Genomic DNA, 16930 nt, shown 5'->3' on the forward strand with positions numbered 1-16930 from the left:
AATAATTTCTCTTAGAACAATGCTTGAATATTTTCCTTCAAATCATTATTAATTTGAAACGAATGTGATAGAATCACATCAATTTTTTCAACATAAGAACTGTAGACTTGATACAATAAAACATCACACACATAAATTGGTGTACATAATCAATTTTATTTATGCAAATGTAGATAGGAATTTGCAACTTTGATAGACTAGTAACTTTAGGCTGAGACCATAAAGCACTCATATTAAAAACTTAATGATCTCCGATAATTCGGGCACTTCGTACATTACGGCTAAGTTATTGTTTGTGAAAAACTGTGGTGATTAGCCCTGGTTGACAGTATATACAAATTTAAATGTCACATTCGTATAGAGATTAATTGAAATAATAATAATAATAATAATAATTAAACATATTATAATATTCTTTTAAAAGTAATTTTTTACTAGGTAAATAATAATGATTAAAATATTTTATCAAGTACAATCATACTGATGCTGAAAATAGTCTCTGATATAGAGTCTGTAATAGAGATCATCACAACTTCTCATTATGGACGGTAAAACTATATACATTACAATACTGTGACTCTATACAGTATTGTAAAATTGCAATAAATTTAAGATAAGATTGCAATGCATGAAAGGCAATATTACAACCCTAGAATTTGAAAACTACAATTCAATGTATTCAAAGTTTATTTCCGAAACGTAAGGTAATGCTACAATATATAATGTAATCATTTCTCAGGGCGCTTCTTCCAGGAAAAGAAAGAAATTTGATGACAGAGCCAAAACTTCAATTAATATACAGCATATAACGCGTGTATTCATGGAATTCATGGAATGTAAGGAATTCCTGGAATTTACAAAAATTACGGAATTTAAGGAATTCATACAATGCCCCAAATTGACGGATTTCATGGAATTCGTGGAATTTACGAAATTCATGGAATTTGCGGAATTCAAGGAATTCACGGAATGCATGGAATTCACGAGATTCAAAGAATGCATTAAATTAAAGAAATTTACGGAATTTAAACATGTTAAGGAGTTCAAAGAATTCACGGAATTGAACGAAACCACGGAGTTAATGGATTTCTTAAGATTCCCGAAATTCGCCAGATCTATGAATCACGCGAATTTCATACATTTTGTGAATTGCTTCATTTCCATGAATGCCTTGAATTGCGTAAAGTCTTTTATTTCCATGAATTCAGTGAATTCTGTCAATTCCGTGAATTCCTTGAATATCATAAATTCCTTTAATGTCCATGAATTCCTTGAATTTCGTGAATTCCGAGAATTCGATAAGAAACGCTCTTATACATGGATTAGAATGCTGGACGGTGACTTCACGAATTACAACACTTACAATATGCATGTATTACAATTTCGTTATTCCAATACCCTGTTTTCAATTTTACCATACGCTCGTATTGTAGAAATTTTGTAGAAGTGCTGTAGAATTCCAAATATGTTTAACAGTGTAGGTTAGGTCTGTTGTTTACTTTCGTTATTAAACATTTCGGCTTAAAATTGAATTTTATTTTTGGATAACTGGAAGAACGTAGCGTGTCTTATTTTTAAGAATCAAACATTTTTACTAGACTTATTTTGATATTTTGTAAAATGAAATTATCTGAGTGATTATCATGAATGCAAATTAAATTTAATATATCATGCTCTTAATAGCAAATTAGAAATTCATAATCGGAAGAAGTATTTACTACAGATGGCTGAGGAAAAATGCCCTACTTTATATCTGGTTGTTGCCGCATTCATACTGGTAAAAAAATGGGTTTTATTATTTTCTAACTCATTTGGAAATTCTGTATACGCAATACAAGTATTCCCTAGATAAACGATAATTGTCCACAAATATTGAAAAAAGATTTTTTTTAAATTTTAACAGAAAACTCACCAATAGCGTGCAAGCTGCATTTGAATTAGACATATAACGGAATATAAATATTATTCTAACTATTATATAATTCTTATTTAAAAGGTTTCACAGGCTTAAGATGGTTATTACCAACTTGTCGAAGGCATTTTTGGTTACAGTTGGATTTTTATTTGATTATTTTTCACGAGGCTGTCCCAGTATGCATCATCAATCACGGACGCACTTTTATAATGCAATCAAGTGATCTGATGAGAGCATTCTGCCTCGGCATATTGGAGAAAGTCTGGTTTTTACCCTTGACGGACTGGTTTGCAGTCAAGTACACGATATAATATTATTGATATTATTATTATATACGTATTATATTATTTTTTAATATTATTCTAAATTTATGAAAATATAATATATTTATAATATCCCTATTATACCTTAAAAACCCGAGAACGACAAACACATATAACAATAAATGACGCACCGAACAGAAGGAATTTTTTCAAGATTTGCATATATAGTATTTATTGCCTATCATTATTGATATGTATATTCTTATATGTATAATTGGTATTTGTTTATTAGGCTTCTAAGAAACTATTTTCTATAAATATTTACTATTTAATACTTATTCAATCAGTCTCGGATATTCGAAACACAAAAATCAATCATCGGCACACAGAATGCATTTCGCAAAGTCGTGAAGACAACATAACCACACAATACCGAAGGTATTCCTTTTCAAAGAAAACTTCTGTTTTTCCTGAAAAAGGACCCATTACTATAAATATTGAAGTTGCGTTCACTGCAAATATTGTGTCTTTTTCAGACTTAATCAAATATAGAATAATTTCAAGTGACGAGAAAAAGCATTCTAAATGCATATAAAAATTATTAAGAACTACTTCTCCCCCCTTTATTTCCCCGCACTTTCCATCCCCATACTTCCCCTACTTCTTCTCCTCTAACTTCCTCTTACTCCGCCATTTCGCTGACTCTTGCCTTAGTCCCACTGGCCTTGTTTCCTCTGACTTCTCCTACCTGCCCTCTCCTCATGCTGTATACTTCCCGTCGCCTCACATTTTTACCCTTAATTTCCCTTACTCCCCGCTATTCCCCCCACATTCTCTCCTTCCCTAGTCCGCTCTTCTAGTCCTCACTTCCCCTTTCCTAATCATCCGCCCTACCATAATAGCGCCCCCCCCCTTCCCTAATAAACCCTAATGTCTCCAAATCCCCTTCTCTCATTTATCATTATATACTCTATTTCCCCTATCCTAATTTTTCCCATTTTCCTAGGAATAGTTATAGCTGAAAAATATGACTGTTCCAAGTTTCTTTTCCTCTGTTATGTAACAATTTTTGTTTCAATTACTTATGATGAAAGCTTAGAGGAAATGAGATCAGTAGTTTGAGATAGGTCGAGCTGGAAATTATTGCAGCACTCTTAATACTTTCTTGCCGTCGCACCGTTGTGGCACAAATTAACTCATCGTCGTGCAAAATTCAATCTCCTTCTTTTCTCGCGTCTCGATCTTTTCCGATTTCATTACATGAAAATTCTACTTCTCGTATTTTCGTCCAATTATGGCAAAGGGGAACACTTTCTGTTGAAAAGAGGATATTAATGCTTGATCATAATAATTTTAATAATTCTAATTCCAAATGTATACAACGTAAATATGAGGAGAAATTTTTGGTAGAAGGAGGAAGTAAGCTGGTTAGAGAGTGTTGGTGGGAAAAGGAGAACATAAGTAGGGGTGGGAAGATGGAAGTTGATAGGGAAAGGTATTTTAAAACGAGTGTCCTACAAATGGATGAAGTGAGAAGGGTGCACGAAGAAAAAAAGGAAGGTATATGAGATAGTTAAGAAAAACGGCAAGGTAGTTAAGAAAAACAGAGAGAGAGAGAGAGAGAAGGCAGTAGGGGAGGAGGGAATAAGAGAGTCAAGTTTTAACAGGAATTATGTGTGGATTATGCCAAGGGAGAAAGCGAAATATTTGTGTGAGAAAGGATAAAAAGAAATCAGGAACTTATAGCGCGGATGAGATGCGGACGCAAGGAGGATTAAAATAGGTATAATAGGTTATTAAATATATAACTAAAATAAATTTAATTTTAATTAATCAATTTGACATTTAAAACATTTCAAATTTTTAGAAGGTTTGAGACTATTACAAGTACTTTCATAAGACAAAAATTGAAAGGTTTTTTATTTTTATGTTAATATAAAATTTCATTAATTTTCTTCAATATTGAAAGCATCCGCTAAAAGAACGTTGTATTTTAATTTTTTATTTCTGAGACTTTACATATAATCTGAACATCATGGAATTCAAAAATATTTCGATTGAAATTAGGAAATAGTGACAGATTTAGTTTTTTAAATTACATAATTAATGTTATGATAATAAATTTATTTCAAGCTAAATATTTTCCTGATAAAAAAATTTACAAAGTTTGTGTACGGTTTTTGTGCAACTTTTTCGAATTTAAAAGCAAGTATCTGAATAGTTTTAAAAGATACTTGTTGCTCAAAGCCTTGTTCGGAGATGAAATACTTATCCCTCTTAAATATTTAATATAAATTTTCTTCAGTAGCAACCGGATTTGATAAAGTTAAATAACGTATTAAAATAGAGTTTTTGTGATAATTGCTTTAAAATAGGTCGTTTCAAGTTCTGCAGAAGATCTTAGCATATATGTGAGCATACTCGAAGGATAATACAATTCTCAAGTTTCATCCACTAGACGAAGACTCTTCCTCAAGCAACTTCTCGAGTAAGCTTTTGTCGAAATCTCGGCTTTTCTAATAAGACCGTTAATGGGGGGAATTAGTTTTCAAGATGTCCTTCCTTGAGATATGGAATCTAGAAACTTTTGCAAATAGAAAGACACGGCTAAACTCTCCCTTGGTTTATATTTTCCCCTCGGAACATCATACTTTGTTGTATAAATTATTCTGTCTATTTCGCTCCCTATTACATTCCCGAGTTGCTTACATTTACTTACGTGATAAATGAATGCCTGAATTGATGTCACTTTTTAGGGATGAAGAAAAATCTTCTATTGGGGTCGAGAAGTAATTGAATGCTGACATAAATTGATGCAAACAAACTCTAAGAGCCTCATTTTAAAATACTTTGTAAATGCACTTTAAATGGAAAGGAGTCTTGTGATTCTTATTATAATATCGATTACGTTTTTATAAACATTTAAAAATATAAATCTTTAGTACCTTATTACTTTTATTTTATATATAACTAAAACGACAGAAGACTGATTTCAGCTAGCATAAGAGTCGAAAATTTAAAGCGTAATTTATAAGATCTAAATCAAAAATAGAGGACTGCAGAGAAAGTATTTTGTCATTATTATTGAAAGTGTTTTCACATACTTAAGTTGGTAAATGTCCAACATGTCTTAGGAATTTTTGGTTAAAGTTGGATTTTTATGTTTTTGGAATAGTTTTTGCACGGGGCTGTGCCGATATATTATCAGTCACGAACGCATATTATAATACAATCAAGTGATCTGATGAGAGCAGTGTGCCCCGACATATTGAACAAAGCCTGGGTTTTACACCATCCTTGGCAGACTGGGTTGCAATCAAGTACACGATGGGGGGAAATTATTATTATTATATATATATATATATATATATTTTATATTTTACTCGGTTGAACCCGGTTATGCATCATAGCCAAGGAGTAAGTCAACTGACTGATGAGATTAGAATATTATAAGTTAATTTAATATGGCGCTTAAAACCTCCTGCGATAATGTTGTAGGTATACAATTACGAGCGGCCGCAAGCGTTGGAGGTGACAACAGTCACCTCTGGGCGCTTTCTTAGAGCTACCATCTTATTTATTATTATTTTTTAAAAACTTTTACTCAGTTTAACCCAGTTATACATCATAGCCACGGACTAAGTCAAGTGACTGATGAGATTAGAATGTTATAAGTTAATTTAGTACGATGCTTGAAACCTCCGCGATGATGTTGTAGGTATACAATTACGAGCGGCCGCGAGCGTTGGAGATGACAACAGTCACTTCTGGATGTTTCCTTAGAACTACCATCTACCACTCCATAGGTTTTTAGCCGCTCGCTTCCGGATGGTCAAGAAAGCTTCTTGCAATGTGACAGGTGTTTAATAAAACCGCCTTCTGAGCTGCTATCAATACCCTACTGACTCCTAAATGTTCACGATGTTCAGTGCATCTTGCGTGCACATTGCCTGTAGCCCAAATCACAATGGGGTGTATAGAGGCATGATTCACATTCCTCTATATGGTCTTTACTTTATGCCTTAACTCGCTATACTTGTGGATCTTGGTTGTGTAGGATGACTGTAAATTTTTGTTAAGTGGACAAGCAATTCCGATGATGTAGAATCTTCCACTTTTTTCTCGCATCATGATGTCAGGTCGATTGGCCCAGATGTAATGGTCCGTTTGAATGGTAAAATCCCTATATAAGATGTAATCTTGGCAAGTTGTTGATGTGTACTCCCCGCTGTATCATTATTTCTGTGCGTATATTCTCTCTGAGTCATCACGCGACAGCCATTTATAATGTGCTCAATGGATTCGTTGGGATCTCCACATAATCGGCACCTGTCAACCACGTCTTGATGTAAAACGTGTTTGCGATGATTCCGGGCGCTGAAAACCTTGTGCTCTATCGCAATAGCGAATCCTTTCGTCTCTGAATACAGAACACCCTTTCTTAGCCAAATATTGGATGCCTTACTATCCACTTTATGTGAATCTAAAGTTTTGGGATGCTCGCCGTGGATAGCTTTCTGCCTACATTTTATTTCTAATTCCTCTATGGTGTCTGAGCTGATAATCAAGGCCCCATCTGAGGGAAAATTTAAGTGTCTGGAATCCAGATCCGCTCTACAGATGGTGCTGTAAAGCGCAACATTTCTGTTGCTGTTAAAATAGTCTCGCATTTATATAATTTGTGACTCACACAGTTTTTTTGACATCTACAATGCCCCTACTCTCTACATGTCGTGGTAAAACTACCGTTTTAATTGCTGAATTTTTGTGATCCATTTGGTGAATCGTCATTTCTACGCGGACGATTCTGTTTAACTTTTCGAAGTAGGTGTTAGACCATTTGATGAGCCCGAATGGGTACGTGAGGATAGGGATGACATAGGCGTTGATTGCCCTGATTTTGTTTGCCGAGTTGAGAAAACTGTTCATAATCAATCTGAATCTCGTAGTAAAGGTAGAGTCGTTAGGGTGGATCTCGGTCCCTTGCTGGGACGACAATTGCATTTATAGGCCTAGTTCTACGGTCCAACGTTTTAATGATTGCCACAGCTGCACAGTATACAAGATTTTTCAGCTCTAACACAGTTTGTGTTACGTTCAAATAGGTAGGTAAAACCTTCCTGATGAGGTGTTCTATTAGTGTACGCAGATCATTTGTGATGTTCATTTTGGACAGAGAATGCCTTAGTGTTGGTTCTACATATCTGAACTTTAGTAAATCATGACCAAAATTTCTTTCAAGGTATTGTAGTTTTTCTAAAATTTCGCTATCCACATCATCGTTATTCATATCCGGACGTGATTCTAATAGATCCGGTACATGATGTTCATTATCCCTAGCGCCTATGCCTTCAGCTTCAATCAAATCTTCGTTGTCCACATCTTCCAAGGGGAGTTCATCAATAGGAAGCTGCTGTTCCACTTCCATTTTGATAGCAGCTATTTCAACAGCCGAAAACCGTTTGTTAACAGATATTGAACAGAATTGCCAAATTCTGCTCATTTCTTTTTCTGGCTAGCTCTGTGTAGTTAAGTAAGAATAATCTATGATGTTCTCTCCACACACTTTGCCCATATTTCTTTGCCAAAAAATAAAGGTGCATAACATCTCTGTTCATATGGTAGGTCCATTTTCGTCTCTTTTGGTTTCTGTAACTCTGTTTCTGCTTCTGGTTGTATAAGGCTATACACTTCTGGATGATGTGGTGGTGTTGGATCATCGATAGTTTGAAAAAGAATATTAATTGCCCCTGCTTGACCGCATGACGCGGCTTCCTCTAACTGATGCGTATTGACGTAGTTTTTACACGTCAAATCAACCTGTTGTTTAATCACCATTGCTCGGTATTCTGTGATGTGTAGATTAGTCCTAATGTCCTTCACCTTAGCGATAAGATCTCTTAGCGCGACTTTCTGTATATTAGGATACTTTGCAGCAAATTTCGTTCTTAAATTTAATCCTTTTTCAATTTTCCTTTCAAATATCGCATTTTTGTAATAGAAACGCAACAATTCCTCTTTTATTGTACTATCCCATTTGATGCTCTCTCACGGTATTTATGTGGAGGTGGTTGGCAGCAAATAGCTAACGGTAGCCAAACCATCCTTAGCAGGCACAGTTGATGTTCCATTGCTTACCGTTTGCCGCAGATGTTCTTGCGGGCCAGCTGTTTGATTAGTGAGATCTGCCACCGTCTCGCATGCTGTGGCCCGCAGCTGGGGCTCCAGGGGCGACCCTGATGATCCTCGGGAAGCGAAAAGCGTTTCAATATCTTTAATATACTCTACATTATTATTTGGGTTTCGGTGGTCTTCTTAGTTCCTCTCCTCTTCGTTATCAGCCTATCTGACATGTGAAACCCTGTCAGTAGCAGTGCTACCGCTAACATAGCCGTCAAAGTCTTAAGAGGAATGCTCAAGCCCTACCGCAACACTAACGCGATACCACCTTCGGTTTTATTTGGTTTTCAGTATTCGGTATTATTATTATTATTATTTCTAAAATAAGTATCATAAAAATTCTGCAAGTTTAATGTCTTCTTGTTGTTTTTCAGATTGACAAATGTCTCTAAGCCAGCCATGCTAGTGTCCCCCAGTCTGGCAACAGTAATGATCCTTGATGACGATCACAGTGGGATATTTGGATTTCCCGTAAGGGATGTTGAATTAGTGGAAAGCGTCGGACAATATCCCTTGAGAGTAGTGAGATACAGTGGAGCTAGAGGACGCGTTATTGTCCCTTATCGAACAGTCGAAGGAACTGCCAAACCAGGAAAACAATACGAGCATATAGAAGGTTCTGTCACATTTGAAGACAACCAAACAGAGTGAGTTCAATATTGTGAAATTACAATTTCAATCTAAAACTAATTTCACACGTCATATAAAGTAATTTAAGATTCGCATAAGTGAACCATTAATTTTGTTAACACTTAACTTTCAAATGATACTTTTTATAACGTGAATTAAATACAAAAAGGTAAGAAGCAGTTTGTGCATATTCAAAAGCACTATTTTGCACTATTTTTCCATATACATAAAAAAAACAGTTTTTCGCCCTTACTCTTTTACCCCTACCTCATCACCTATACACCCCTACCCCACTGTTTTTAGTAACCGTTTTTTACAATTCTCTTCTTGTTTTACCGATACAACACCTCACCCCCTTCTATCAACATCCGAATATACCCCTGTACCAGGTGACCCGCCCTCCCTCTTTCCCTCTTCTTTCAACTCCACACTCCTCGTCTCTGTTACATTTGCCAACTAAACTTCTCAACCCTCCGATCCCTAATCCAAAATCCCTTTTAATCTCTTCCATAATTACCACTTATATATTTTCCTTGTAGTGTCCACCCTCACCTGTATACACCGATCCCCCTTCTGGTAACCTTTTCTGCCTTTCTTAATCTTGTATTACCATGAACTCTTTCCCCTATTCCTCTCTACCTGCCGTTACCCTAGCTATCAAAGTTGACTGCAGGCTTAACCACTCTTTAAATACAAGTGCATAATTTATTTAAAATTTTTTTAATTTACTTGAATTATCCTCAACTTTTTAGAATTCCCTGAAATTCTTATAAATTCTCTGGATTTCTTTTAAAATGCCTGGAATTCTTTTTAATTTCCCTGTAATTCTTTCGAATTAGTTCGATTATATTTTAAATTCTGTTTTACTTCACTCGAATAATTTTCATCTATTTACATTTAATTAATTTTGTGAATATTTGAATTCCCATGACTTTTTTATTCATCGTGAATTTCTATGAATTTTTGTGAGTGCTTCGAATACTTTAAATTTGTGTATTGAGTACACTCAAGTATATATCAAAATTGATAGTGGTTTACTACTCGATGTGCCTTGTTTCGAAAAAGTACTATACGTGGGGTTAGCCACTACTGATATAAGTTGTACACTTGTTTCTACATTATTTTATGTCCCCTTGTATTATTTTGAATTCTTACGAATACTGTTTAACACTTTCTTCTGCTTAACCAGATACAATGTATATATTCATCGTCGTAAATTTTAAAACGGTCTATACCTTGGTCTATGACTGATTGCTATAGTTATTAAATTTAACATAACAAAGTTATGCAAATTTCTTCAAATTTGAATTTTTTTTTTTAATATACTTGACATCTTTTGAATTAATTTCCTTTTGAGTTCTCTACATTCTCTACATTCTCTTCGAAATATTTTGAATACATTCGTCCATAAATGACGTCACACCGCGTTCCGTTCTTAAGGTTTATTTTTATAATTTAGAGGAATTTCGTTATTAGAGTTTAATTTGATTTTATCCAAATTTAATTTCTTCATTCGCTCATTATCCCATTATATTGAAATCTTTGTTTGAAAAGATAACATTTACGCAGCGCCTCGTCAGACACTAATAAAAATTGGGACCAAATGAGGCAATTAGATTAAAGGAAGAAATCTGACTATACATAAAATGAATTACGTAGGCACTTTTTCCTTCGTCGAGTCTTTTAAAAAAATTACGATTTATGGTAATTGATGATTCTATAATGACGGAGACCGATATGAATCGCGACTTGATTTCCTTTTCTCAGAGAATGTCGTAATGCTGCGGGATTATCGAATTAGGAATATCATTCTCTGACCTTGACATGCTTCTTTGTCACCTTTACTGGAATTATCGCTCTGCTTAATAAATCCGCCTTCAAATCGCACTCCAATTATGTCTGTCCCTATATAGGAGAGATTAGCTTGGCATGGCAACCTCTCTGGAGACTAGGGACGTGACAAAATAAGATGTAAGGAAATTAGTCAAGAAAAAATAATAAAAACCCAAATCATTTGGATTTAAGTCATGATGATTACATTTTACCCCCACAGAAATATGCTATACCTATATATTCCATTAAATTCCATTTATTTCTCAGGTTCTAACAGGGATAACCTATCAGATATCCAGTAAGACGGAAATTGGAATATTTTAAGAATATCCCCAGGAGGTAGGATAGCTAGGATATGAGATAGGGTGTTAAAATTTTTGTATATTCTACTTTGGACATTTTAATATGTCAGAAAGGTTCCATAGACATCCCGGATATCTTGGGAGTAGCTCTTGAAAAATTATTTTTGTTTCAAACTTTTAATATATACAGCTTTTTATTGTGAAACTGTAACTAAAGCACAGCCATGCCAGAGGTTGTATGGAGGCCATGAGACAAGATCTTCCTACCTCTTTCTTAGGACGTGTTACATTTTTAAAAATTTTTAAATTTTACTGTAACATTTCGAAAAACTTGAAATGTAATATTAATTTATTAATATTAACAAACAGTATTTGAGAAAATCCCGATAAAACTACGACTCCTTGCTGTTTGACAAACATTGTTTGCGGTGTTTTATAAAATAAATTTAATACAGATTTATTTTATTGAAAACTACATTTTTGAGGATGTCAAAGTTTTTAATTTTAATTTTTCTACATGAATTCATCAATACTTCTTAATTCTCTTTTTACTTTAACTATTTCCTAATTTATTAATAATCGTGATTTCAATTCTTGAGAAAATCTCTTAATTCCTTAAATGAATATTTTAAAACAGTATCATAAAATAAAATAATTCATGAATTGCAAAAAGAATGTTTTCGTATTCACAGGGCTTGTTTGTGCACAATAAAAGAAAAAATGATTATTTTTAGTATAGTCTTGCTGATAGTGAAGGCCTTATCCTTAACTACAGTTCTAAAAAATAATTATTGTTTAAGGCCACATTTTCTATTTCACCTGTTATAATGAAGGGAAAAAAATAATACCTTTAGCGAAATTGCTTGACAAACTACATACTATAATTAGCGATTATCAATTTTTATAGTTTCTATCTGTCAAGAAAACTTAAAAAATGTATAGAAAGAATTATAAAAGAGGTAAATAATCAAAATTAAATTTAAATTACATCTTTCTGGATACGAAGTGTTCCCTAGTCCCAATTAAGAATGAGTAGGAATCATAAAAAGAACTAACTATTCTGAACACCATTTCTTCTAATCCCATGAAAAATAACCTTGATCATACGGTGCAAAATGAAACATTGTGATGGGTCTATTGTGGCCAAACGAATTTAGAAATAAGAACAATTTATTTTCTCAGAAAAACGTTAACTTTGTATAATCAACTACACAACATCCTTTGTATCTCATTCACAACATGTGGTTAAATGTAGAACCTTTAGATTCACGTTTTTTAACGTAATGAATTACGTATTCCTATATTTATAGTGTACAATCTCATACATCAAAGTGTAATAGAATCGTCCTAATTTTTATTCTCTAGTCTGTATTTATTTAGGTGTAGTTACCTAAATGTAGTAGTCAATTTAACTTTTGGAGGATTTTACAAATAAAATCAGCCTTTGATACACTTTTCGAGGTATAGTACCAAACTGAAAGTCGAGTTCGTCAACTAGATTAATCCGACCAACATCGAAAAATTTAGAGAATTTGCTTTTCAAAACTTTAATTGTTTGGAAGAGTGTATTTGTCTCAAATTTATCAAGAATTATGAACAATCAACGGCCACTAAGCAAACGAAAAAAAAACAGATCGTAGAAGCTTCAATGTGGACAAAATGAATACATCAAAAATTATAAGATCAAATTAACCAAAATTCTTCAATTTAATCAATTGTGTAAAGATGGAATACTGAATAAGGAATCAAGTACGTAAACGAAGAAAGAAGTCTAATTGTATACGTTTGAGAGAAAACAATGATAAGATATCAAGTAGAAACTTTTGATGCCTGTACCAAAGTTATTGTGTTTTCCTTTTATAAATATGAATTGCTCTAAAATATTAAGACATTATTTATTATAACCTTATATCTCAGAATTTGCACGTCAAAGGAAATTGTGAAATCGCAATTCATTTTCCAAATCAAGAAATAGACGAGCTAAAATTAAGATCTGAGATATTATTGGACTTGTGATATTGAATTAAGCAAAGTTCTAAATAGACATACAGTATCTCAATCTTACCTACTATATTTGCCTTTACTTATCTCAGACATTTTTTATTGCAGTATTCCATGAAAAATATGCACGCGAAGATTTCGAAGTGGAAATGCGTCATTTCGTTTTCTTCATTTTAGTTGGACACCAGTGTGTATCTATGACAGTTTCATAGTTTCTGGAACATAGAATTTTCTTTCTTTTCTTCCAGGCCAAACTTTCTCTCACTTTGTGTCACCCCCGAGTACGTCAGAACAAAGAAAAGAAAATAAGAGCAACATACAATCAATGCGCTCAACGTAGTTTAGATTTTTCCTGATTTCGCCTTTCCACTAAAGTTGATAAAATAAGTAAAATACAACTCCTACTTGAAATGGAGTCACTTCACTCGCCACAAACTTTGAATTTTGGTTGCTAATTTACACATAGGATTGGAAATAAATGAACTTCTCACCTTAAAACTTTATACCTTATACTATTAGTTTCACAATTGGGCAATATTTTGGAGGGAAAAGTAATCTTAATGAGGATATTTGAATTTGAAAAAATGAATTTAAATATGTTTATAATCAAATGAACTTCCATAGGCACGCGAAGTTTAGTTGTAATTTTATTTAGCACCACTTTCTAAAATATAATTTGCCAATATTTCCTCCCTATTATACTATATTTACCATACGATCAAAACTATAAATGGCTTCGTTAACTCTTATTTGAGAATTTCTAATATATTAGAAAAAGGGCTTTCAAGGATGAGAATTATATTTTTGGACATATTGCTACATACAATTCTACTTGAACTACTTTCTGTTCATGAAATGAAATTGAACTTTTCGATTAGAATAAAACTTGGACTTGTTTGAACGTATTGGATATTATGTAATCGAAATAATAGCTGTGATATTTTGATGGATATAAGTATTTCACATGGAGTGATGTATTTATTATAAATAAAAGCTTTTTAAGTGGAACACTAACTAAAAACGCCTCAAAATGAAAGAATGAACGCTATTGCTTTAGAATTCCTTTGAAGTTTGTTTTGTTTTGCTTACTGGACTGTGACATTGTATTCCGACAGTTTTATTTTAACCCAAAAAATAGACTTACGGCCTTCGTTTAGGACAAAATTACGCCTAAATCTAACTTTAAGGCTTTAAGCTGACTTAAATCAAGGTGCAAACAAAAATAAGTTGCAACAAAAACTAATATATTTTTCTGTAAACCAACTGTTTTTCTGGCAACGTTATATGAACGCTCCTAATCCCCTATACTAATACAAATATTGCCAATCTGAGGATATTTAAGGACATGTGATACTTAGAAAATTATAGATTTTACCAGTTTTAGGTTCCCCCGGCTTTTTCCCTATAATAATAAATATTTTGTCTTAAAAATTTGAAACATAATAGCGAACATGCTAACGGACGTCCCCGAACTCTTTTTTTGTGTGTTAATTCGAAAAAAATTAATTTTGCTGATTCATTTTTGGGGCGCTTAGGAATTCATATCGATTTTATAAGTGTTAGATCACCCGTCTTTTTTCCCACCGTAATAAATATTTTGTTTTCAAAATCTGGGGAATAATAACGAACATGCTAACAGACCTCCCGGACGCTTTTTTGTGGGTTAACTCCAAAAATTATAGTTTTGCTAAATTTGATGTTTGTGTTCATTTTAAGTTTATGTGTGTTACAATTCTCTTCCACAATTATTCTTAAGTGCTACCAACAGCATCAGAACGACAGAGACATACATTATCGGAATGACAGAAAGCTGAAAAACGACCCTAAATTCAATATAGTGCACATGCATAAAATTTTTACTCAGCACAATAATTTTTTTGTATCCCTAAAAAAGAGTACAGGGACGTCAGCTATACTATTTTATAGCAACTCCGCATTTAGTTTTAAAAACAAAAAAAAAACAATACAAACTTTGCTCCTTTATCCGACTCTTCTGCTAAGCATGAAAGAGTCTCTTTTATTTACGAACAAAAATGATTAATAGCTTTACGTTGGAAAAAGCCCACCATTTTTTCAAGGCACAATCGTATTGTTTAATTGAGAACACACTTAATGAAGAAATCAAGACTTTTATTGATTTCTAAGGCACTTTCCTGCATTCAAAGCCTCTCCGGATATCACCGGTAACCAGGGTGACTTCCAGAAGGGGTGAGGTTTTCTGTTTAGCCATTGTGGAAGGGAACACTGAAGTCCCCTCGCTTTTCCATTTTTATTAATCTGGAACACTCTTAATATGACAATTAAAGCATCTGTCATAATAATATCTGGATCCCTAAACCATGAAATATGTTTTTAATATTTCATGTTAATGCGATTTGCAAATAAGTGAATCTCAGAGCTTTCCGAGATAATTATCAATTCTCTTAACAACGTGTTGGTTCAGGCGGTATTCAGTCTCTGCTTTCTATCACTATAACTGAATTTTCCATAAAACTAACTTGTCAAGTGTAGCGATAGGAATATTATTACGGAATGTATGTACCGGTAAATTTCGTAATTCCGTAGTTCGTCCAATCTGCAGGATTCCTGATATGCTTCAGTATTACCTTTTGATCTAATATAAGATGCGAACACTTAAATATTTCTATCCTTACACCATCACGGCCCACCCTATTCCGCAGAATCTATAGTACTAAAATAAAAACATTTTTCTAAAAAAAAGATCTTCTCCGTTCGCTTCGTTAGGAATCGAACCTAGGTCTTCCGATTGCCGGTCGGGTGGTCTTACCACTAAGATTCTTAACTGGGTTCGATTCCCTGAAGAGCGAAAAGAAATATTTTTTCAGAAAAATATTTTAATTTTCAAATTAATTTCATAGGTCCATCTATTTTGAAAATACGTTAAGAATTTATGTTATTTGAATAAGCAACTTAGATTGATAGTGTTGATTTTTCATTTTCACGGTCGGTGAAAAAGATCCCCACTGATCGATTGTTACCTTCTCCTATGAGAGTACAGATTCCTTGTAAAATTGATATATAGTATATTCGTCTAATTATCCCCAAGATTTAAGAAATCATATAAATAAACTGAATATCGAATTCCCTGGTTCTTCTTCTTCTACCTCTTAAAAAACTATTAAGGTTTTCATAATGTTGGTTAAAATAAAGGGACGCAGTTAGAGTCTAAAAGGAGGACATTTGAATTTATACAAAATGTCACTAATCTCAAATCAAAAGTATTTCCTGCCAGACTTTGATATCGAAATCAAGCATTAAGCATCTTTGAGGTTGATTCTGCATGTAAAACATCCCGAAATTAATCATTAGGAAGCTGTTTTCAATATTCCTTATTTAGAAAATTCTGAATCAAATGATTAGATTTTTAATGATCAAAATTTATCGAACATTACTAGTAGATTTCGGAGCAAGAAATATATCAGAAATAAAAATTGCTGATCAGACTATGGACGGAAACTGCCTTTTCTCTTAGAACTGGTAAGCACTTTCTGAAGGAGCTTTAAATTATGTATTTATATTATATAACCGTTTATCCAAGATAATATTTCATCCGATGCTAATTCTCTCCACGTCTAAATAAAATCGGCATCTTATGGACTCTGTTCTTCGATTGTACTAGGCAGTCTGATAAGTCCCTGAAAAATGAAACACGCAGACGTTTTTTTGGCCAAAGTCGGTTTTAATTTTCAACATACTCTCCTTTTAGGTCGATACAGCGAGTCCAACGATTTTTTAACTTTTTGATACCGTCCGAAAAGTACTCGATCGGAAGGTCTCCAAAATAC

The 16930-nt window shown here is 33.5% G+C and overlaps 1 protein-coding gene across 3 annotated transcripts in view; it reads left to right on the forward strand.

Annotated features, from left to right (window-relative positions):
* Nucleotides 1-16930, forward strand: part of LOC117172535 (sodium/calcium exchanger 3) — a 404663-nt gene that overhangs the window by 34555 nt on the left and 353178 nt on the right. For all 3 annotated transcript variants that reach the window (XM_033360570.1, XM_033360571.1, XM_033360572.1), the window contains exon 2: nucleotides 8733-9005. In XM_033360570.1, coding sequence (XP_033216461.1) covers nucleotides 8733-9005 — 273 coding nt within the window. The remainder of the gene's footprint in view (nucleotides 1-8732; nucleotides 9006-16930) is intronic.

The sequence above is a fragment of the Belonocnema kinseyi genome, chromosome 5 (genome assembly GCF_010883055.1).
Source record: "Belonocnema kinseyi isolate 2016_QV_RU_SX_M_011 chromosome 5, B_treatae_v1, whole genome shotgun sequence".
Lineage (NCBI taxonomy): Eukaryota > Metazoa > Arthropoda > Insecta > Hymenoptera > Cynipidae > Belonocnema > Belonocnema kinseyi.